This window comes from Nelumbo lutea, chromosome 8 (genome assembly GCF_056320005.1).
Source record: "Nelumbo lutea isolate HS-2025 chromosome 8, American lotus-T2T, whole genome shotgun sequence".
Taxonomy (NCBI): domain Eukaryota; kingdom Viridiplantae; phylum Streptophyta; class Magnoliopsida; order Proteales; family Nelumbonaceae; genus Nelumbo; species Nelumbo lutea.
The window spans coordinates 48,551,857-48,576,990 of record NC_142691.1 but is presented as its reverse complement, the minus strand read 5'-3'; the positions used below and the strand labels follow the sequence as shown (position 1 = coordinate 48,576,990).

Below are 25,134 nucleotides of genomic sequence, written 5' to 3'. Positions count from 1 at the left end.
AGGCCCATGAACAGGTCTAGTTCAATTTTTGTGGGACCCACCTTCATCTGCTTGTTGGACGAACCCGCTAATCAATGTCATACAAACAACCAAACAAACAAACATCTCTCTTTTATATAGTTGTAATCTTGTCGGCCCGTTGCTCTACTGTCAACCTCACACACAGTGATTTTGGGGATTGGAACAGAACAGAAGAGAACACAAGGATCAAAGCTGGAGAGAGAGCCCAGTCCAGCTTGCTCCGGGCTTAGATTCCTAATTCCTTCTATATCTAGCTTTGAACATTTGGTATGGCCCATAGTAAAGCCCACGTCATAAACTAAATTTAGCCCACTAGGGCCGCTTCCCCTTCGCTTATTATTCGAGGTGTAAAAAGTACAGCACTGCAAAATCCGTTCGAATAGCTTTATAGGTTAGCGTGGCATTGGAATATCTCCCATGAAATAAAGCATATAAAGTAGAGAGATATTCCCAATGTAAGGCTGTAAATTCTATTCGAACACTCACCGAAGCCGATCTCTTCTCATCTATACAGTCGGTAGTCACAGACGACGCAGAAGAGAAGGAATACAGTACAGAAAAGGAAGACACGAGAAGAAAGAAAGCGCTGAGAAAATCATGAGCATCGGACTTGGGAGTTGGATCGTCTGCATGTTTTCACTTGAGGGCTTCATATCATCACCATCACCGGTCTAGGCTCTCCGCCGTTGCCCTTCGGCGGCGCGCCGGAATTCCAGTACTTGAGCCTGCTTTTCTTCGTGTGAAGCGAGGTGGTTGTTGGGCTACAGACCTCACCGCCTCCTCATCCTCGTTTTTCAGGGCCCCGCGCGCGCTGTTCCATTTCCATGTCGACCATGGCGCACTTTTGCAGGACGCCGGTGCCACCATGCTCGTTACTGCCAGCGCTTATGCTCTCGTTCTCGCTTTCGATAAGCTTACCATGCTAAATGTAGTCGAACAGGTCTGAGTTCGAATTTTATTCCCCAATTCCACCACTTTGTTCATTTACTGTAGGCATGGTTTCTTAGGCTACATATTTCGTGAAGTTATATGATTTCGAATCTTGATAGGAGGACATGCACTGATTGCATTTCAGTTTATCTTCATAGGTTGCACTTCTCTGATATCTCAAATTCCGATATTTTTTTTGGGCAATTTCAACTTCCAATAACTCGAGGGAGTGGCCTAGAAATAACATCCTATCTTGAAAAGCGCGGGGGCTGAAACTGAGCTTGCAAAAGAATTGGAGGTTTCTGACATTATGTTTATGCCTGGTCATATCTGATGTGCTGCAAAAAGGAAGAATGGCATGTAAAGATTTCCAGGAGAGGCACCAACAGTCCTTGCCAAAGTCTCAGCGTCCCAGCCATCATTTTCCTGACCGTGAATACTTAAAATTACCCTCATCCACATTTTATCCCTCTCACCTCTCAACCTCTACAACCATTTCCCCAACAAGGCTTCATTTTTCCTCGGAATGCTACCTAATCCTAACCCTCCGTCAGCCCTACTCCTAGAGACTAATTCCCAATTCACCCTATGATCCTTCCCCTCTCCTTCCCTGGTTCCCACAAGAAGTCTCTCATTAACTTCTCCAAACTTCTACTTATCTTCACCAGTTCTTAAAAACCAATAAGTAATACACAAGCAAACTAGTTAGTGTAGACTTGATCAAGGTAATTCTACCACCCAGAGATAAATAGTTCTTCAAGAGGCTAGCTTCTTAGCATATTTATCAATTACAGAGCTCCAAAAGCTCTCTTTCCTCGGGTTATCCCCTAAGGGCATCCCCAAATAGTTCAGTAGCCATTAAGAGTTGAGACACTGTACAAACCAAAGCTTTAGCGCTTTCCAGTATTGGTCTTTCTTCCATATTGATCCCACCACACAACTCTTGTCGAAATTCACCTTCATATTTGACATTTGTTCAAGCACTTGAATCACCAACTTCAAGTTTTTGGCCCATCTCACATCCTCCCCCTCATAAAACAGTATTGAATATGCATTCTCAATTAAGTGGGTGATAGAAATGTTGTCTTTTCCAACTCTCCATCCCCTCGCAAGACTTCTTGAATCTGCTTTCTCAATTAGCCTCCCCAACACTTCAGCAATCAAGGTGAAAAGATATGGAGAGAGGGGGTCCCCTTGTCTAATTCCTCTAATAGTCGGGAAGTGATCCACTACCTTTCCATTTACCAGGATGGATAATGACAAGTCTCTATACAACCTAGGATCCATTTACACCATTTCTCCCCAAAACCAAAGACATCCAACACATGCATCAAAAAAGAGCAATCAACCATATCATAAGCCTTCTCTAAATCCAACTTGCACACAATCCCTTTCCTCCTCATTCTTTGCATATCCTCCACACACTCATTGGCAATTAGAATTTGATCCACAATCCGCTTATTCCCAACAAAAGCCCCTTGATTCTGTGACATTAGCTCCGGAAGCGCCTCTCTAATTCTTCTAGACAAAACCTTCACAATTATTTTATACAAGCTATTAACCAAATTAATGAGTCTAAAGTCTCTTGGATGACTTTCTCCCACTTTCTTTGGGACCAAAGCAATAAAAGTTGAGTTCAACGCCGGATTTATTACTTCCCTTTGGGAAAATTCAAAAAACACTTTAAGGATATCCTCCTTTAATATTTCCCAATAGTCTTGGTAAAAAGCCATGCTAAAGCCATTTGGTCCTGATGCTTTAGCTCGACCCATTGAAAAAACTGCTTCCCTTATTTCCTCAAACTCAAAATTTCTTTCAAGCCACATCTTCTACTCCTCGAACAATTTTAGCCAATCTTAACCCTTCCACCCAGATTCTCTGGTTTAAAGGCCTTCTAAATAAAGACTTAAAATGCTCCACAAAGGCCCTAGAAATCTCATCTTGTTAAGATACTGACACCCCATCTATCTCCAATTTAGATATCAGATTTCACCCACTTATGTCTAGACTTTTGCCTCCAATGGACTTCCTCTTTGAATAGGATGCCTTCTAGTTTCTTCCTGAGCTTCCATCTTTCTTGTTTGTCTCTCACTTCAAAATTGCCTCCCTTTTCTTTGGCATCTAACTCCTCAATTTGAATGATCACTTCATGTTTTCTCTCTTCAATCCTTTCAAATTGTAGAATATTCCATTCTTTAATCTTCCTTTCTAACTCCTTCAACTTCCAATGAAATTTCATCCCCTCCCAAATAGCACTTGGGTTAGTGTCATTCCACCAATTTTCCACCAACTCAATAAACCTAGGGTGAGATAGCCACATGTTCTCAAATCCGAAAGGAGTGGGCCCTCTAGTACCGAGATCCTCTCTCATTAAGGTAATAGGCCAACGATCTGATGTTACCCTAGGCAATGCTCTAGAAATAGTAGTCCCCCTAGTGCTCCTCCCAATCTACTGTGAATAAAAATATATCCAACTTAGAGTATATAGGGTTCTCTTGGAGATTGGACCAAGTAATAGACCATGTAGTAGAGGAACCTCTTTTAACTCAAAACTGTTTATGAAGCTCTTAAACCTTCTCATGCTAGTGCTACCATTTCTCCTCACCCTATTAGTCTTCTCTATGAATCCAATGACATTGAAATCTCCTCCTAAACACCAAGGGCCTTCCCAAAGTCCTCTAATGTCTCCTAATTCCTCCCAAAGTTCACTTCTTTCTCTATAACTAGTTGGACCATACACATTAGTTGATACCTACTCAAATCCATCTACCTTGTGTCTTAACTTGATAGAAACAGTAAACTTCCCAATCAGCTTCTCCACTCCCTCAAAACCTCTTCTTTTCACATTGTCACTAAACCTCTTGACCTTCCCCACGAAGGACAAAAAGCCCAATTGATGCCCCTTACTTTCCACATCGATCTAGCCCATCTCCTATCAAACTCCATCAGCTTAGACTCCAGAATCAGCACCAAATCTGGATCCTCTCTCTTATTACTTCTTTTGTTAAAGGCCTTTTCCTTGCCCCCCTAACATTCCAACTGAGAATTTTCATCACCACTTTCTAAAAAAACCCTTACCTGTCATCTTTTCAATTGGTCCCTCTTCTTCTGCCCTTTCTCTCACTGAATTCCTTATCTTCTTCTACATCTCGCCCTAGCGTTTCTAACTCACTCAACTTCCTCTTCCTTGGTTTTCTCTCTACCTTTCCTTTCCTCAAAAATACCTTCAACTCATTTGGATCCTTTATTTTACAGTCCATTTGCTCAACAAACTATGCAACCGAGACCTCCTTATCAGTTTCATTTGGTCCTCCTATCTCCTCTTCCTCATTATTCACCTCTTTCTCTACCTCCCCTTTCCGCACGTTGTCAACTGCTCTCTCATCCTCTAGAATCCTACCCCAACTTCTTCTCTCAGCTTCTTTCCTTTTCATTTCTTCCAGAAAAGTTTCTATCGGCTTCCAAATTTTATCTTCTACCTCCTCTTCTTCTTGTGAAGCAATTTTCCCTCCATTATTCACCCCTACAATAGGATGCGGATGTAGCAATATGGCTGGCTGGGAGTCTGGGACAGAGACAAAAGACAAGGAGTTAGTACCAAAATGGAAAGTCATAGCCATACCTTGGGTGGAAACCAGGACAGGATCAATGGAAGAGTGAACAGTTTCCTTCTTAACTAAGAGACCAGGACTCTGGGTTAACCAGATTCCATAGTGGGAACTTCAGGTTGGAAAGCTCTTCTTGCCAAAGAATTCTCTTTCAGCGAACTCCTAAGGCTCTGTAGCTTGTCTCTGAGTTGGTCCTCAAAGACTGGCTGGTAGTGAACATCTCCTACCAGCTCACCAAAATCTTGCTCTTTGTCCAAGACTTGGTTAGGTTGTTCCCCATTTGATTCCACAATAAAACCCCTACCGACCAAATCGCTCTCAGCAGTTTTTAACTTCTCCAATTCCTTAGACAGCATCAAATCAGGGGTTGTACCTGGCCCTCTTTGTTCTTTATCAAGCACAAACGTGGTATCTGCCACTTTGTTTTCAAGGTCTGCTTCTGTATTTAGAATGATTCCCCACTTGAAAGAGGTGAAACAAGCCCATCTCCTGAAGTCACTGTCAACTTCCCGTAGTCCCCTTTGACATCACCACCTCCTATCGAGTCCTCTTCTAAGAACAGAAGTTCTGTATTGAAGCTTTCCTCTTCCCACATGTTCACTTTTACTTGCCGATCTAAGCTGGCCAGACTTTATGCATCACTCCCATCTGAGTTTTCACTATTATCTTCATCAGACCACCCTTCTTCCCCAGGTTCCAGCAGACTTCTCTTCACAGATCTGGGATTCTACCTATCCGGTGAAATCCTATTTAAAACCTTAGCTGACACCTGGATGAAGAAGGTGATAGACCATTCTTCTTGTCTATAGAGTAGGGGTGATCATTTCAGTTCGGCTTGGAAATTCTGGGTTTGGGCCTGGGTTTTGTGTTCAGGCCTGGCCTAGCCCAGGCCCGTGTAGACTTAGGCTAGGACTTTCAGGCCCAGAACCCCGGGCATGGGCCTAAGCTATAGCCCATAAGTGCAAAGCCCGGCCCGGCCCGGCCCGGCCCATGATCACCCCTACTATAGAATCTTCCAACTGTTCAATCATGTGACCTTTTAAAGAGTCACATATGACTTACTTAAGTCTAAGCCACTCACTTGAGCCACTTTATTTCCCAATTGTTCAACCATGTGACGTTTTAAAGAGTCACATGACTTACGTAAGTCTAAGCCACTTACTTGGGCCAGTTTACCATTCGACCCACTTGATAAGTCTTGGGCAGTGGGCTTTTTCATATGCCCATCTTTGGACACCTATAAGCCCTCTTTACTAGACATATTCTGGTTTAGGCCTACAACTGGCCCAACTGCTTTGGACTTTACCTAGGCCAACCGCTCTCCTATTTTAAATCATGTTTGGTTGGCACCTGAAACCAATGTTCTAAAAAACGACACAGAAACGGAACCGTTCTAGCCACTGGTTTCCGGGTCAACGATTCGACCATCCGGTTCGAACGGACGACCCATTCTAACAGCAAAATTAAAAATAATTAAAAAAATAAAAAACGGTCAAAACCATTGAATGGGTTGACAGGTCGACAGTTCGACTGCCCGAGTCAACGGTTTGTTGACTTTTTCAACAGTTTTTTACCAGATTTTGGGTTTTGGGTAAAACGGAACTGCGATTCCCGAGCCGAAAGGTCCTACCGTTTGGGTCAACGGTGGTTCGAAAATGTTGCCTGAAACCACCTGTGCATAGGTCCAACTACCTGTCAGCTAGTTGCCTTCAGCTACACGCTTAAGAAAGCCCTCCTATTCCCTGTCTTTTGGTCTCCCCAGCTCTTTAGCTTCCATTTTGGTGCCGCACAGAGCTTCTTCTTCAACCTTCTTATCTCCCTCTCTATGTGCCTCTCTCCAGAGTCGAGCTTCAATGGTTGATACTAGCCAAACTAAGACAACCTGCCCTTCCACCCTCAACTCCACTTTCTTGTGGTAGCTCCTCTAGTTTTATTCCACTTAGACTAATAGTTGCAGAGTGGAGATCTCCCCAATAAGCACCATCAAGGGTTGCACCACACAATTTTGCAATCGATTTAGCAATTTCTTGCCTCCACAAGTGAAAAGGCAGGCCCAACAGTCTCACTAGAATCCCATCTTCTACAAAGATGTCTCTCGAGTTTGATCTTGGACACCAGCTTGAGATTGTGAAATTTCCAATATTGGACTGGATGTTTAAGGCCATGACTTCCACTCTACCTTTCACATAGTAACTATTCCTCCCGAAGATCCCCATGTCGAAGCAGCTGCCCAGCTGATACCCCTAGCCTTCGATATGCTTGTAGCCCATCTTCTATCAAAACATTCTATCTTCGACTTTTGAATCAGTACTATATCTGGGTTCAACTTCCTAATAACCTCTCTCACTATTGCTCTTTTCCTCACACTTCCTAAACCCCTTACATTCCAACTAACTATTTCCATTCCAAACTCACCTAGGAAACCCCTTCCAGACCTTTCTACTTATGCCCTTTTCTTCTTTCCCCTCTTCCCCCTAGAGTTTTGTCCCCCTCAACATCTCTCCTCAATCTCTCCACTATTGTTAACTTTCACTTCCTCCTTCTGTTTCTGTAAGAGACTTTCAAATCGTTGGGGTCCTTGAGTTAATAGCCTAGTTTCCCCACAAAATCTGCCACTGAGTCCTCCATATTCCTTGTTTTTCCCCTTCAAAAACATTCTCAGTTGGAGTCGTTAGTTTTTCTTCAACCTTATTTGCTTTTGCCTCTTGAAACCTCCCTTTTCAAAGTCTTCCAAAACACTCACAATGATCTCCCAGATTCTTTTATTTCTCTCTTCTTGTTTTGCTAAGTCTTCACCTATTTTAGTTCCCTTCACGACCCTGCTCCTTGAGCACTCAACACTAGGTTTCTCATGGGCTCTCAGCTTTAGATCTGAAATGGAATCTGGCACCAAGGACACAGAGTAAACATCAATACTAAAAAACGAATTGATAGGGTTACCTGAGTTGTGATTTTGAGGAGAAATTGGTAACTGACGGGAACAGACATGCAACCTTCCAGCTTTAGAAGAGAGGTGTTCAACTACCCCCTATTTTGAGTTCTATTTGAGAGTAGACCCGTCCACTTGTCCACACCTTGATCCCTTCTCTCGACCTGTTGATTATCCCTTACTGGTACATTCTCTTCTTGAGTTTGGCGAACCTTAGCTGATCCCTTTTGAGGAATATTTGGTAGAGGTGTTGCTTTGTCTGAAATTTGAGTAGCCGCCCCCACCATCTTGAAGTACAGGGTCTCTTTTTCTGGTACTAGTCTAACATCTAAAGTCGGAACTGATAAATTCCTTCCTTGGTCATGGTTCTAAACTTTTGCTTCCCCTGAACTCTCCAGACTAAAATCATCATCTAATTCATCCTCATCTTCTACGCAGTTCACCCAACCTTCATCTTCCTCCTCTCTTTCATCCATACAGTGCCTCTCATACGTAGGTCTTAGACCCTCACTAGGCGAAGAAATTGCACCAACACCAGGGGTCTCCTACCCAGAAACCCATTGGAAGAGCTCCTTCTACAAACCTGAAACTGCATTCCATTGCAAAACTTGATCGCAATATCCTGAGGAAGACAATGAAGATGCATAGATCTATCTATAGGTGTCTTCACCTTAACCCGATCCATGTGATCTGGTACCGGCGACAACACCCAAGGGCCACATGGGCAGACTTCACCGATGCCTTAACCATGTGATTTGGAGTCTCGGCTTTTGAGAACTATGATGAAAGCTTCGCTAAGCTATGACAGACCGACTCCGTCCAAGATTATCAGATGGCGTTTGAAAGATTGGCGGTGCGCGTGCAAGGCTGGCCAGAAAACGCGCTTGGCGTCAGTTTTGTTGGTGGACTCAGGGAAGAATTGCGGCTGGAGGTAAAAGCCATGCAGCCCACTACCGTTCTTGAAGCAGCAACATTAGCTTGACTACATGAAGACAAAATGAACCGGGCAAGAAGGATTAGCCGACCTCTGGGAGCTGCGATCAGACCAGGTATACCAAACCAAGAATTTCGAATCTTGGGTAAACCGGAGCCCAGATCAGGAGTAGGAATCACAGGAAAGGATGCCAACTCTGGTTTAGGCCCTGGCTCAGCTAAGAGATTAACCTGGGCTGAGATGCAAGCCCGACGAGAAAAGGGCCTTTGCTACGCATTGTAAGGTCCCTCAAGTTTTCTTCCTTCAACCTGAAACTGAATATGTCGAGCAACCAGCCGACATTGAGGAACCAAGGGACAATCAAGAATGGGTACAAGGGACAAAGGAATACCCGGAAGTATCCCTACATGCCTTGACCGGTCTTGCTTCTTGTCAAACTATGAGAGTAACCAGACTGATACAAGGGCGCCATGTGTCGGTTCTGATAGACAGTGGCAACACCCTCAATTTCATCACCCAAACATTGGTCAGACAACTAGGGGTTCTAGTCCAACCATGTGCAGCCTTTCAGGTGCACATAGCTAATGGGAGCAACCTGGTATGTGACAGTACATGCACAGAATTAAAGATAAGGATACAAGGACATGAGTTCGAGGAGGATCTGCACCCTCTGGAAATCAGTGGAGCAGATGTTCTCGGAGTCCAATGGTTAAAGCAACTAGGGCCGGTGATATGTGATTGGGCCCGCCTCACCATGGATTTCCAAATGGGCAGCTCACAGGTGCATATTCAAGGGCAGCGGTCCAAGGGTCCAGGACTTATTAGCCTCGCCTCTCTAAGGAAACAAGCAGCAGACCCAGCCCACATCGTTTTAATGCAGATAGACTCCCACAAAAACGGCCCCATTCTAGCCCAAGAAAGCAGATCCGAAGAGGGATGCACACATCTACAGCAGCTACTTCAGAAGTTCTCAGTGATCTTCCAAGAACCTAAGGAACTACCACCGGAGCGTGCCCATGATCATCGCATTCCATTGCTGCCCGAGGTTGCACCTACAAATGTAAGGCCCTATCATTACCCCTATTTTCAGAAACTAGAGATTGAGAGGCAAGTGCAAGATATGCTTGACAGAAAAATCATACAACCCAGCCAAAGCCCATTCTCCTTGCCAGTATTACTTGTAAAAAAGAAGGATGGGATGTGGTGGTTTTGTATAGACTATAGGGCCTCGAACAACATCACTGTGAAGGATCGATTCCCCTTGGTTAACCAAGAATATTGAGGTGAAGATTAGTTGGGTTAAAAGAAGGGGCATCTAGGGGCATCTAGGGACTCTTTGTTCTGGGCTATCTTGTAATTCTTCTCTTTCTTGTTGTTTTGGTTAGGTGAGATAAGAGAGTTTATCTCCCTCTTCTTGTACCTGTGTTTTTTCTCTCTAATTTTAATAAAATCTGCGAGTTATTGATCAACACACAGGAGATGGAGGCCAGTTTGACTTTCAATGAATAAACACTTTATTTTTGTTGTTAAAATTTAACAAATAAAAATAAAATTAAAAAGAAAAAAAAGACTTGCACATAAAACACCGGTTAAGCATTAGCCACCTTTAAAGTGACAACATGTGGTATGGACTAAAACAAAAATCCCTTCTTATCCAAACTCACTGGATTCAAATAGTGGGAAATCCAGCTCACAATCCTTTTCTATTGAAATTATAAAGAGGTGTTTGGTGTGTTATTTTTATGTTTGAGCTGATTCCAGGCATACTATGATATTTGGGCATTTTCAAATGATTTTTGGTTCTGATTCAGCTATCTATGTTTCCAGAATTCAAAATATCATGATGTTTTTTTAACACATTTTATTTTTTATTTTCCAGCTTCTGTGCATATTTTTAATTGAAGTAGAAGGGAGAGGCAACAAGAGATTCTGAGATGCAGCATGATGAAGTTATATGGCAAGTCATCAGACACAACCACTATAGTTTTATGGCCAAGTAAGTTTATAAACTATTCTCTTGGGCTCTCAGTTCAACCCAGACAATGAAAAAATAAATGAATGAAAGAAGAAAAAGCTATTAGCTTTATTTAATTACTTGTCTAGGTGTTGTTCAATTTACTTTTTACCATCTCACTTGGATTGGTTATCAGGATCACGACTGGGAATTTTTGTCGGAACCCATATAATGTGACTGGAATTTGCAATTGAAGCTCTTGTCCACTTGCCAATAGTCGCTATGCCACCATACGGGACCATGATGGTATCAATTTGATTATCTTTCTATCATCTATAAAAAAATTGGTTATCTTTCTATGAATATTTCTTTCTAGTCCCCCCTTTGCATTCAACTTATTTAGGTGGAATTTCTGAAGATGTTGAATTCAATCTTGCAGAAACCACCTGAAGTATTGGTAAACAACATGGAGTTCTCTATCCTATATTCTCATTGCTCTTTGTTAGTGTAGGGGTATTTCTGTCTTTATACCTTGATTAATGTTGATGATTTGTAGTATTGTGTTGGAACATGTGCTCTTAACTTAAGTAAGGGCACATAGGTCTTTTTAGTCATGTTTTAATAATAATATAAATACTTACTGGCCGACTGGGAGAAGTCAAGTTGACTATGTCAGTTCGAACCAGAATTCTCTCCTCTCTTTCTCTCTCTCTCTCTCTCTCTCTCTCTTTCTTTATCACCTTATTTTCTTCTACATAACTGAATTCAGTTAGGCCGAACTCTAAGGCAGACCTGAATTATAACATGGTATCAGAGCCAGGTTAAATCTGCCTAGATTTCTGCTTGCCTAGGGTTCATTCTCCGCGCACCCTATCTAGGGTTTTCCTCTTTTTTTCTGTGTTCGATTGGAGATAAGGGAAAGGGTTGAAAAGGAATGATCACCCTCTTCCCTTGGGGATCTCTATGCCTCCAGTCAGGTTGTATGTGGTCGGTTGCTGTGATTTCTGAGATCGCTTTCTCCTAGTAGAGGAAGAATAGAGGGCCGAACTGTGTGGGCAGTGGCTGTTGTGTGTGGTGGTTGTGTGAAGCGGCTGTTGTGTGTGGACTGCTCTCCTTCTCGTATGGGTGTTACTTCAATGATAAGGTAAGAGATTTCAGTGCATGATATCTGTTATGGATTAAATAGGAGGTGTGTTTCAGACCATATGCTAGGGTTTCGTTCAGTAAGTGCTAGGGTTTATGTTGGTTTCTTTGTGCTTTTTGAAGGAAGAGATGATCATATAGTAGTGAGATTTCAGGTAGTTGTACGAGTAGGATTTGTTGTGTGAGCACACTTTTCAGCAAATAACAAGTGCTGAAATCAGTGTGACAGGTGTGATATAGGGTTTGTGGTGTAAAGAGCACACATTCCAGCAACAATTAGTGCTGCAATCAGTGTGACAGGTGTGACCTAGTGGTGTGTAGTGTGCAAATCTCAGTGATAATAGAATTCAGCAAGGGTGCAGAATTGGTGATAACATAATGGGAGACAATAATGATTATAAACCTAGTGTGATGGTCCCTACAGATACCTGAATGTTCAGATGACCTCCATTAAGTTAAATGGAGAGAATTATGTGCCTTGGGCTAAATCCGTTGAAGTCTTTCTGAAGGCAAAGAAGAAGGTGAAACACATCAGAGAGGAGATACCCTCCTCTGACTCTCACGAGTATGAAGACTGGGAGCAAGAGGATGCTTAGATAATCACATGGTTGTGGAACAGTATGGAACCCATGATTAGTGTGAACTTCATGTTCCTTGATACTACCAAAGATGTGTGGGACCATGCGAAGAAGTTGTATTCGGGGTAGGACAATACAACCAGAGTTTATTAGCTTTATCAAGAGTACTTTAATCTGTAACAGGGCAATCAGAATCTTGAGGAGTATTATGCCAACATGAAGAACATACGTAATGAGTTGAATGTCTATCATCCTCTCACTTCTGATGTCAAGATTCAACAACAGAGAGAGCAGATTGATGTGATTAGATTTTTTGTGGGACTAAAGTCTGAATATGAACCAGTACGGGCTCAGATATTAGGGGGATCAGCTCTTCCGTCCCTAGAAGAGGTATTTGCTCAACTTCAGAGGATTTCTATTGGATCTACTGAGAACTCTAATATCTTAGATAGATCTGCATTTGTTGCATCAAGAGGCCGTGGTGGTAGAGGTGAAGCTCAGGGAGCTTAGTCTAGCCGTGGTGGTGGTAGTGGTTCTGCATATGGCTGAAGTGGCAATGGTGGGTCTACTCATAGTCGTGGTGGTGGTCGTACTGGGAGCAGAGATTCAGGGGGAGCCCGTGGTAGAGGACGTAGCTCATGCCCGAGGAAGTGCACTCATTGTGGTATGGATGGTCATCCGTAGCTCTCCGGTCATCTCTTTCTCTCCAGTGGCACTGCCGATTTGGTCATCCGTCGCTAAAAGTCTTGAAGTTCTTGGTTCCGTCCTTGAGTCAGCTTTCTGTTTTAGATTGTGAATCGTGTCAGTTTGGGAAACACCATCGTGTTCCCTTTAGTTCTAGGGTTGATAACCGTGTGTCGATTTTTTTTTTCTTTAGTTCATTTAGATGTTTGGGGTCCTTATAAAGTGATGTTATATAATGGATACAGATATTTTGTCATTTTTGTGGATGATTTTTCAAGGATGACGTGGCTCTATTTAATGAAAGAAAGAAGTGAATTGTTTACCATTTTTCAAAAATTTTATGCTGAGATTCGTAACCAATTTGGTACCCATATCAAATTTTTTCGTTCTAATAATGGCCGTGAATATTTATCCTCATCATTTCAGGAATTCTTGGACCGACACGGCATTATACATCAGACCTCGTGTACCTACACCCCACAACAAGACGGGGTGGCTGAGAGAAAGAATCGCCATCTCCTTGAAACAACAAGATCCCTAATGCATCACATGCATGTTCCAAAACTTTTTTGGAGTGATGTAGTGCTTACCTCTTGTTTTCTGATTAATCGGATGTCCACATTCATCCTTGATGGTCATTCTCCGTTTCAGGTCTTGTTTCCCACTTTGTCTCCGTTCCCTCTTACGCCGAGAGTTTTTGGGTGCGTCTATTTTGTCCATAATCTGGGTTCCGAGAACGACAAGTTTGATGCCCGTTCTCTCAAGTGCATCTTCCTTGGCTATTCTCGGACCCAAAAAGGGTATAGGTGTTACCATCCTGGTTCTCGACGGTCCTTTGTGTGTGCTGATGTCAATTTCTTTGAGTCTACTCCGTTCTTTTTGGGGTTTAGTGATGCTTCTTCCTCCTCACCACCTCCTCTTCCACTTCCCGTTGTCGATCCTCCTTCCTTTGTTCCAGTCGTGACCAAATCCTTGCCTCCAATGCCACCACCTGTTGAACGCCCACCTATCCGTCATGTGTATACACATCACCCATGCCCACCTATCCGTTGACGGTCCTTTGCGGAAAGGTAAACGTACTTGCACCATTCATCGCATTTCTATTTATGTTTCTCTTACTCACCTTTCCGCTTCCCATCACCAGTTTGTTACCTTGTTATCATCAGTTATTGTTCCTAAAGATGTCTAGGAAGCCCTTGCTTCTCCAAGGTAGTGCCAAGCCATGGAAGAAGAACTCTCAGCCCTTCATCATAATCATACTTGGGACCTCACCGCTCTTCCTCCTAGGAAACAAGCTGTTGGTTGTAAATGGGTTTATACGGTTAAGTATCTGCTTGATGGTAGTGTTGAACGCATGAAAGCGTGATTAGTTGCAAAAGGATACTTCCAAACCTATGGCATTGACTACATAGAGACCTTCTCATTGGTTGCTAAGATAGGGCCCGTTCATGTTGTGATCTCTCTTGCAGCCATGTATGAGTGGCCACTATATCAGCTTGATATCAAGAATTCCCTTTTGCATGGTGACTTACTCGAGGAGGTCTACATGGAGCAACCTCCAGGGTTTGTTGCTCAGGGGGAGGATGGTAAGGTGTGCAGACTAAGGAAGGTTATATATGGGCTTAAACAGTCTCCTCGAGCATGGTTTGGTAGGTTTAGTGAGGTGGTAAAGAAGTTTGGTATTAAACTGTGCAAAGTTGACCATTTTATTTAGTCATGACTCTCCGGGAGGAAAAATACTGTTGGTGGTGTATGTATATGATATTGTTATTACTAGGAATGATAACATTGGTATTGACAAGCTGAAGACTTATTTGCAGGATCACTTCAGACAAAGGATCTGGGTAAACTGAAATACTTCTTGGGGATAGAGGTAGCGAGATCCAAATATGGGATTAACTGTGCCAGAGGAAGTATGTGCTTGATTTGCTGGAAGAAACAAGCTTGTTGGGTGCCAAATCAGCTGAAACACCCATGGACACAAATACCAAGCTAAGCAATGATATGGGTGAAGTGTTTGAAGACCCTAGCAGATACCGACGACTTGTGGGCAAACTGAACTACCTAACCATTACCAGACCAAACATCTCATTTGCAGTTAGTGTGGTAAACCAGTTTATGCAAAAACCTCTGATTCCTCATTGAATTGCGGTTTTGAGAATTGTGAAGTATCTAAAAGGGGTTCTGGGTCACGGTCTGATATACAAGAGTGGGGGAAAACTTGAAATAGAAGGGTATTTTGATGCTGATTGGGCCGGTTCTATGTCTGATAGGCGGTCTACTACAGGCTATTGCACGTTTCTGGGAGGTAACCTGGTGACATGGAAAAGTAAGAAACAGACGGTTGTGGCAAGAAGCAGTGCAGAAGCAGAATATAGGGCTATGGCGCACACCGCTTGTGAATTAGTGTGGCTAAGGAACCTTCTACAGGAGGTAGGATACAACATTAACACTCCAATGAAGCTCTATTGTGATAACCAGGCTGCAGTTCATATCTCCCCTAATCTAGTGTTTCATGAAAGAACCAAGCACATTGAGGTTGACTGTCACTTTGTGAGGGAGAAGGTGCTGAATGGAGAGTTAGACAATACACATGTTAATACAGGAAATCAGTGAGCTGACTTATTTACAAAAGGCTTGAGTCGGGGAAGAGTGGACTACATATGTAACAAGCTGGGAGTATATGATATATACTCACCAGCTTGAGGGGGAGTGTTAGCGTAGGGGTATTTCTGTCTTTATACCTTGATTGATGTTGATGATTTGTAGTGTTGTGTTGGAACATGTGCTCTTAACTTAAGTAAGGGCACATAGGTCTTTTCAGTCATGTTTTAATAATAATATAAATACTTACTGGCCGACTGGGAGAAGTCAAGTTGATTGTGTCAGTTTGAACCAGAATTCTCTCTTTTCTCTTTCTCTCTCTCTCTCTCTCTTTCTTTATCACCTTTTCTTCTTCTACATAACTGAACTCAGTCAGGTAGAACTCTAAGGCATGCCTGAATTATAACACTCTTGTTCAAAGAGTTGATTATCTCACTTCCCCTCCTGAGAGCACTTGAAAAATGGGGGATGGGAGGGATCTAAATAGACCTCAGCTTGAATCATATGTATGCACAAGTGTTAAATGACTCACCTTATGCACATGGATGTGCAAAACATCAAACTGTGGAGTGGGCTGCAGCTCTAATCCATGTTTCAATAAGGTCATTGTAACTGATGAGGTTGCATAATATTGTTTGATCCCACCTTAGTGCTTTCCGAGGAAATGCATTCACTGGTAGATGGATGGGCTAGGAGGTTTTGTCAAATAGAAGCTTCACTTTATTGCAATTCTACTACTCAATCCTGCTACCCAAGTTCTTTTTTGAACTCTGCCATTTTCAAAACATGCTTCTCTTAATGATTTGTCTGACTCTTTGCTAAGGGTCAATCTTGGTATAATGGTGAAACCTCAGGCCGAGAGAAGTTACTTTATGCAAAAATATGCTGAAGGGCAAAGGTTAGGTTCATGTCAAGTTCACCCTCCCAAGACCCTGGATCACAGGGACCAGTATTGGGTAATAGCCCATATTTATTTGACCCTTTGCTATTGTGTTCTCTATAAATGTTCTTTTGGTATTAAATTAGTATCTAGCAGAAGCCGCTTGGTTCATGAATGGACTTTACATCAATGTTCTTTACATGTATTTTAGTTGCTATATTTCATTTTTATATTTTGTATTATGTGCCATTATGTTTTCTACTTGCAGATCAGATCAACCATCTCCTAATCTAATTAGGAGGCTTCCAGATCTAGATCTTATTTAGGTCTTGGACTTTCTAAGTGGATAGGGTTTGGGCCCAATCCTATCAGCTGATCCATCTCAGAATTTGTCCCTTTAAGTGACTAATCAAATCAGTCCAGTTCGAAATGGGCTTAAGGCCCATTTAAGGTTATGTATTCATTTAGCCTTCCAAACTGCTACCCAGTTGGGCTTCCTTGTATGGCGTGGGACCCAAACATTGATCTGCACATCAGCCACATGGGTTCAGCCCAGCCTTTGTTACAAGGCCTGGCTGAATACACTGTTATGGACAGTGCACCCCCTGAAAACCATCTAATGGTCTCTATGGGCCCAACACTTACCCTAAGTGGTCCCTAGGCCAAGCCACCTTGTAACACCTAAAGATTGTGGGCAGACACAAGATTAGCCCATCAGGTATTATCCTCAATGGTCTTACACTTAACCTCTCAGCCCATAATGATCATACACTGCCCGACAAGAGAGGACCTCTCCCTCGGCTGCAAGGAACAGTGTTGCACTCTCTACTTCTATGGATCCCGGGAATTAAAACCTTTTGCAAATCTTTTAGAAACCATAATATATATATTTTTATTTCTCATATAAAATATGTTTTGCAAATTAAATTTCAATGATTGAAATCGGCTACCGGCAGTCTTGGTTTCCATTAGTGAGAGTGCATCCCCGATCATTACCTTTGTCTGACAAAGGGGTTGATCCTGTCACTATGATCACTCACTCAGATGAATTCTCAGACTGTCCCAATATACCCAGGTTTTGACCCCCACTAAGGATCTCACTGAATGGTATATCAAAGACAACCTAATCCGACACCTAGTGCAGTATCATAATCGAGTCTAGGGGTTGGGTGTAACTTTTCAGTTTTGCCTATCAATCTACAAGGTCCAGGGCAATACTGGAAATCTGGTACAGTTCAAAGATTCAATTAAATCCTACAGTGTATGTGCCTATGGTCTCACCCTGGCAGCTGAGACAAGCCACCCCAACCGACTTGGTGGCACCATAGTGTCAGCCTTGTCAGGATAGGTCTCCCCAGACTAACCCACTGGCTGTGAACATTCTAAAGTAACACGAGTCTCATTATGTGTCCAGTTTAAGGGTATTACACAGAAACATACCAAGGGAACATGAATCAAATATGCACTTTTATTCATTTACAATAAACTCATAAAGTACATCATCTTGATTGAAGCTAAGGGCATACAAAACTGTCTAACAGTATCATGGAAGAAACTTAGATTGTAAAATATGTCATTTTTTATATTAATGAAGTATTGATTTACATACATGGTTGATGGTGAGAAAGATTATATAGCTAGCTAATATAGATTATCCCATGCCATTTTTAACAAGTAATCTGCATTTCATGTTTTCAAAATTATTTGGACCTGTAAATTATATGTTAAAATGACCTAGTTCCACTTGAAAGCTTATTTAGTTACTTCAGGTTTTAGTTTGGAGTCTGACATTAGACACCATCTACATTAAACATGCAGCAACTGTTGTGATAAAGAACTTGAGTTTATAGATCTGAAACAAACTATGACCCTTCCAATCCAACCATATCTAAGGTTAAGACTTTGCAAGGGTTCCATCTTGCAAGATAGGATATATTATTGGATGCTGAAAGTTCGTTTATGGAGAAAGAAAAAATGGCAATGCGCATACAATTACGGTTTAAAATGTTGGTTTTGTTGGGATTTGGAAAGGTTACCACTTAAAGATAAGAAATATGTCAGAAGTATCAGAATTTTTTGTGTGGATTTATTGTAAAATTTTTAGGGCTTTTTGCATAAAAAAATGATCAAGTTTGGTCATTTAACAATTTTGGTTACGTTTTGAAACTAATAGCAAAAACAGTAAGCAGGAGATGTTTTGGTCTTTTCTGGACAAAAATACCCTTTAGTACATGGCTGGTCTATGAGACCTTATTTAAGTACTCAGTGCGAGATGTTTTGGGCTTTTTTTCTTCTTGCTTTGTTAGGTCTCTCGTCTCTCCCTCTTCTCATCGTATTCATAAGACCTTTTTTTTTTTGATAATTATTCATAATACCTTATTTCTCCTCTCCTGGTTTCTCTAACTTGTTTTTTTTTCCTCTTCTAACAGAGTTCATCTTTTCTCAGTACTCAGCTAAACTTGTTGGCTTTTAGTTGGGTTATGGTTTAAAGCAAAATAACCAGAGCAAGTTTTTACTAGGCAACTCAGATATGAGTTATGACTCCACTAACAAGCCTCTCCCTTCTCTGTAGCAAAAACTAAATACTAAAACATTAATCAAGTAGGAATCTTAAAAGCACAAGGGCCAATTTGTGCTTGAGGTGCAAGGTGAGGCGTGTGCCTTTCTGAAGCAAGGCGAAAAATTACAAAAAAAAGGTAAAAAACAAAAAAAAGTTAGAAAATTCAAAAAAATGCCAAAAATTAAAAAAAAAATGCTAAGAAATATTAAACATAATGTTAATAAAAAATATAAACTTAAATTAAAAAAAACTGTTATCTAAAATTAAAATACATAAACATAACATGTAAAGCATATTCAAATGAAAATTTAAAAATAAAAGCAAACATATAATGCATTTTCAAGCATGTAAAACCCACAATCTCTTTTTTTCCTCAAATGCATTATTTCAAGAAGCTAATGTTATGTAAAACGTATTGCATTCTTGATTCTACGAGTCGCCTTTGTCCCACACCCCTCGAGGCAAGTCCGAACAAGAAGACTGTCCTCATCATCATAGTCTTGAGAAAAAGACGAAACTACTCTCCCTCTTCTCACCATCCTCACCATCATAGTTTGGAGAGAAAGACAAAACTCTTTTCTCTCTTTACACGGTTTTCATCATCATAGTTTGGAGAAAAAGACAAAACTACTCTCCCTTTCCTCCCACCATTGCTGATATCTAGGTTTTGTCACAGAGAGAGAGAGAGAGAGAGAGTTCCATCGTCATTGGAAGTTGGAAATCAGAACCAAATAGTGAAAAGAGTGTTGAAGAGAAAAATGGAATGCTCTTTAAATCAGGGGCATTTTGGTTCCAATAAAGACATTTTCTTACCGCTCACTATATTTGCAATTTTTTTGCAAATGTATCCAATTTTGTCAATATGCAAAACTATTATTTTTTTTGCAAAATCCCAAAATTGTTTGATAGTTTAAATATTAATCCATAAAAATATTTGTTAATATATATGCTTTTTAAATTTTAAAAATACATGCTCTTGTGAATAGTATATTGTTATTAAATGATAAAAAAAGAGATGTTTTTGGCATCATTACAATGTTTAAATATGGCCTCTTCACCCTCTTAGGATAAATTTTACGGTTTTAAAATTATTATATAGTAGTTGCATATGTTTTGTTTATAAATATTATTTTGTTATGTTTATTTAATATAAAAGTTACAATTTGCATATTGTTGGTATGAAAATTTTAATAAATTCTCATGCAACATAATTCACCCAATTAAGTTATTGAGTTTTTATTATCTTGGGTAAGGCCCATTCAGGGAATCATATGGATTGTTCCCTTAATTCCATCTCCACAAGAAAGTAGAGAACACCTTTTGATTCTAGCTTGGAGAAATGAATGCATAGAACAAAAGAAAAGAACAATTGGGTACTTAAAAAGAACTTTTCATTTGTTTTTCTTTTACATCAAGTGTACAAGAATGAGAAGAAAGAAAAAGAAAATACAAATGAGAAATTGTAACCAATCAGATGAAATTCTGATTGTAGATAGCCTTAATTGTTGGAATTTTGCATACCAAAAGGGAACCGTAGTCAACCAAATTGAATATTTGATTGTAGACAATTTTCATCCCTCTGCTCTTCATTTTCATTTGAAGGGAACCATAATCAGCTTTCGAGAATTAGACTGTAGATGGTTTAATCCCTAACTTTGTCTTGAAAGAGGGACCATAATCAACCAAGTAGAGGCACCTGGTTGTAGATGGTTTATTCCCCTCTACTCTTCATTTTCATTTGAAGGGAACCATAATCAGCCTTCGAGAATTAGACCGTAGATGGTTTAATCCCCAACTTTTCCTTGAAAGAGGAACCATAATCAACCAAGTAGAGGCACCTGGTTGTAGATGGTTTATTTCCCTCTATTCCCTTTCTCAAAAGAGAAAATAAAAGAGAGAGGAAGAAGGATGCATAGCAGATATATATATATATATATGAGAAGACTTTCTTTTTTCTACCTGTATTGGTGAGACTTTTCCTTCCTTGTGAAGAGTCTCTCTATCCGTTTCTAGCTTCCCCTTAAGGAACTTAAATAGGGAGTGGGGTAGTTATGTAACTACCCCCTCCTAGGTGAAGGACACCTGTCCCTCCCACTTAAAGAGAGGGAACTCCCCACTTAAAGAGGGGGAACTCCCATACGGGATACTTTTTTATAGTTTTAATGATTTGGCTAGCAGACTAGCCAACCACTTATTTGAGTTCTAATTTATTTAAATATTATTTGGATTAAAAAATGCCTTCAACACATATGGATATATATTTTTTTGATTGATTGATTTACATATGAAAATTCTTCTTATTCTATTAATGATAAGTTTGAAAGAAACCATGAGTTTGAAGAATAAACACAAATTATTTGAATGATTTCTATGTACAAGTAAATTGAGAACTTTACATTTAATATAAATTTATGATAAGTAGGACAATTTCATTAAGTGAAAAGAGAAAACCTTAACAAGCAGCAAGGACAAGAGACAATCAGCATTTCATGTTGATAACTTGATACTCATGTAATGGAAACATTTTGTGGCAATACTAGGAAATATTTAGACATTTTAAACCATTCATACAAGATGAGGGTTTTGAATGGTGGGAAAGTTAATTATTCATGGGTGCTTAGCTATCAATATGGTTTAGCACATCGTTAATGAGGGTTTTGAACTAAGGTTGAGCAAAAGATCAAAAGTGGTGGTGGTTGCATAACCAGTGTTTAGAAAACCAGACCGAACCGCCCGGTCGAATTGGTTAAACCATGACCCAGGGCCCTGACAAGTTTGGTCACACCCCAAAAATCGGACTTGCTCAAAACTCGAGGTTTAACCAGAAAGCTGGTGAGCCAGTCCCAGTTTCATGAAACAGCCTGGGTCTATACATAAGTGAAATTTTAAAATGTTGTTAACAAGATTTGAACAAAGGACCTCTTATTTTCATGGATTACTTAATTACCACTAGTCCACCTCTTTACTTATGCTAATTAATGACTTTATTGTACAAATTACATTATTATGCACGTATTTTAAAGAAAATGCAAGTTAAAAGGCTTGAACCCTAGTCATTTGCTTTAAAAATTAAGAAGCTTACCATCCATCCACAATATTTAAGTACATTAAAAGTTGTAAAATATATTATATATAATATTTATGTGATCCGTAGTATATATATGTATATGCCATGTCATCACGGTTCGACCTCCGGTTCGATCCGACTATGCCTGGTTCATTTCTCTAAACATTCTTTATAACTAAACTTCTCCTGCCCCTTCTTAACCCCTTTGACTGCTAATTCTTTTCTGTTTTGTAGAGAAAAGATAATGACAACACCAAGAAAGGAGAAAAAGAGAGAGGCTAGGAGAGTGGAAAAGGCCGAAAAGGCTGCACTGTTGGATAAGGTCATCATCTTTGCCTTGTGATTGTGGTTCATTACTTGGTTTGATCTACATTTCAGCTGTTGCTAGAATGTTTTATCTTTTGCAGAGTATTGAGAAAGAATTGTTAGAACGTCTTAAGAAAGGAGTTTATGGTGACATATACAACTATCCTCTTAAGGAATATAATAAAGTTCTTGATATGGAAGGACTACAGGCTGCTAGTATGGATGAAGAGGAGGAGGTATGGTCATCACAAGTTTCTTCTGGTTTTTCCTATTCATGATCTATAATGTGAATACCATCATGTCCTATGCTGACATGAGCAGGAACCAGAGATAGAATATGTAGAAGGCTATGAGGAACTTGAAGAAGAAGAAGATATGGAAGATTTTGGTGGCCCTGCAATTGATGAGTCTTTGAAGGATGATGATTCTGGTAATGCAACATCTTTTATTCTTATTGCCGATCTCATCATCATTCAAGCATTAGCCTAACTATATGTGATCCATTGTTAAATTATGAGTGCTTAAACCATTTCTTGCTACTTGGACCTATGTCCTTTTTGGTCTACTACCCCTAGCCCTTCTAGCCCATTCAACTTGAAGCAGATCACTTCTTATGGGTGTTGTCAATGGTCTTATGCACATGACAGCCATTGTAAGTCTACTTTCTCTCATTTTGTCTCCTATTGGAGCCACTTTTAGGTTCCTTTGAATGACTTCATTTTTGGCCCTATTTGTTCTAGTTTTTCCACTCAGCCATCTCTGCATACACGTTTGCCCAACATTTTGCTCCACATAGCATACCTAGCCTTACAACTATTTTTAGAATTTTCCTTTTAATCTAAGTGATCTTCATCTATCACATAAGACTTCGGATGCAGCCTTCCATTTTTTTCCCATCATGCTCTAATTCTATGGGTGACATCCTCCTCAATCTATCCATTGTTGTTCATCCATTCATTGCAATAAAATATGTTCTTATAAGGCAATGAAAGTTGTACAATCATTATTTTTTATACGGGAATTAAGAATTTCAGACCCTAACATAAACTTGTTCGGGGTTGCCTTGAGGGGTGCGGTACAAAGGCGACTCATAGAATCAAGAATGCAGTATGTTTTACATCACATTTGCTACTTGAAGCAATGCAATTAAGGAAAAAAGAGGCAATGGGTTTCACATGCTTGAAAATGCTTTATATGTTTGCTTTTATTTTTAAATTTTCATTTGAATACGCTTTGCATGCTATGTTTATGTATTTTTATTTTAGATAATAGGTTTTTTTAAACATTTATTTTAAAATTTAAGTTTATATTTTTTTATTAACATTATGTTTAATATTTTTTGAATTTTTTGCTTTCTTTTTTTTAAATTTTGGCACTTTTTTGAATTTTCTGACCTTTTTTTTTGTAATTTTGTGCCTTGCGCTTTTAAAACACTGGGTCTCCAATCCTAAGTGTAAGGTGTACCCTGATTTGCACACCTATTATTAAATTTGCATAGCATATATTATGTTATAGTCCTACTTATTTTAAAACATCCTGTTTCTAAGTTATTTGTTGTCAAACTTAATTTCACATTTAACCGTTCATTAGTTTATCAATTAAACAATGTCATCATCAGACAACATACACCATGGGACCTCCTCCTGAACATGTTTAGTCAATTGATCAATGCTAAACAAGGGCTAATTGTTGAACCTTGGTGAAGACCCATCTTAACTGTAAAATAAGAGAATTTGAAAATAAATGGACCAAAGTAATGGTGGTCTTGATGTGATGCTAAGCCATGCATTAGCATTATATAGTAAGGATTTTACTTCAGACATGCATTTATAAGTACATAGGTACAGAGGTTGTGTGTGTGCATTATTCACATTGAGTTTGAACTCTTGACAATGTTAAACTCTCTAGCACAATCTCAATTTTTCTACCATATAATTCAGAGCTAATAATGGGACTAAGTCTTAATATTTTCTTGTAAATAGCTATATATTCGTGCATGCCCATGTTTTATGCATGGATACTCACTCACCAACATGTATCCAAAAGAATTTTCTGGTTCTGATAATGGATTGAACATGATTAGTTAATGATGATGCAGATGACGTTGGTGAAGATGGTGAAGATATGAAAGCAGTTCATTGGAAGAGGGAGAGAATAGGTTCTCAGCGAAAGATTGAGAGGGAGGAACCTGGTACAAAGTTGAAGAAGAAAGCAAGGGTGATTATTGAGGTATATATCTATCACATTCTTGTTATCCCACATCCATGCACATGAAAAGCTACTTTCACTGTATTGCACAAGCATGCAAAAAGACATGGTTCACCCACGCACACGCATCATATCTCACTACTAAGGAACAAAAAGAAGAATCAAAGGGAAAAGGTGGTCATCAACCTTACTCTGAAGGAGTATATCAATTATTGATTGAGGTCCTCTTGGAAATGTATGCAACTTTGAAGTGTTATACTACATAGGTTTCTCCCATAAATGAGAAATAACAAGTTTGTATTAGTGGCCAACTTGTACTTGAGAGAAATATGCAATCTATTCACTAAGCAACCCTATAGCTATGCATGTGGAAGGTGGACACCACGGTGCAATTGATGGGCAATCACTTCTTTTCTACTGTTTTTACCGTTAAGAAATCCCTGCTAACCAAACTAAAATCTGAAATTTTTGTTGTCATTGTCAGGTTCAACATGAAGATGCTGGTGCAAGGCAATAGGAAGTCCAATGAAAGAGTCTACGAAATCCCTCACCTTCATGTTTAATATATGTTCATCCAAAATCAAAATGATACTTTCATATTCAATCTATTTAATTTTAAGGTTCTTATACTTCAGCTTACTGCCCTATTGATAAATAAATTACAGATGGAACTATCTAAATATCTTGATTCCTAGCAATATATCAAAAAGGGCATTTTGCATGCAAAA

At 40.0% G+C, this 25,134-nt stretch overlaps 1 protein-coding gene across 2 annotated transcripts; it reads left to right on the top strand.

The window, feature by feature from the left end:
• Positions 1 to 363: 363 nt before the first annotated feature.
• Positions 364 to 25,134, top strand: LOC148844054 (uncharacterized). Of its 2 annotated transcripts, none has more exons than XM_088959632.1 (8): positions 364 to 961; positions 10,302 to 10,418; positions 10,573 to 10,682; positions 22,127 to 22,214; positions 22,300 to 22,434; positions 22,520 to 22,628; positions 24,297 to 24,427; positions 24,891 to 25,134. In XM_088959632.1, the coding sequence occupies exons 4-8, from the start codon at positions 22,137 to 22,139 to the stop codon at positions 24,921 to 24,923; spliced, it is 486 nt and encodes a 161-aa protein (XP_088815758.1). In that variant the 5' UTR covers positions 364 to 961; positions 10,302 to 10,418; positions 10,573 to 10,682; positions 22,127 to 22,136; the 3' UTR covers positions 24,924 to 25,134. The 2 variants fall into 2 exon arrangements, with proteins under 2 accessions (XP_088815758.1, XP_088815759.1); XM_088959633.1 differs by lacking the exon at positions 364 to 961 and adding an exon at positions 7,452 to 9,482.

Bases quoted from the DNA above. Each gene is read 5' to 3' on its own strand.
- LOC148844054 (XM_088959632.1), top strand. From the start codon at position 22,137: ATGACAACACCAAGAAAGGAGAAAAAGAGAGAGGCTAGGAGAGTGGAA. The intron at 22,435-22,519 runs GTATGGTCATCA...TGACATGAGCAG, and splicing joins GTATGGATGAAGAGGAGGAG to GAACCAGAGATAGAATATGT. The intron at 24,428-24,890 runs GTATATATCTAT...TGTCATTGTCAG, and splicing joins AAGCAAGGGTGATTATTGAG to GTTCAACATGAAGATGCTGG.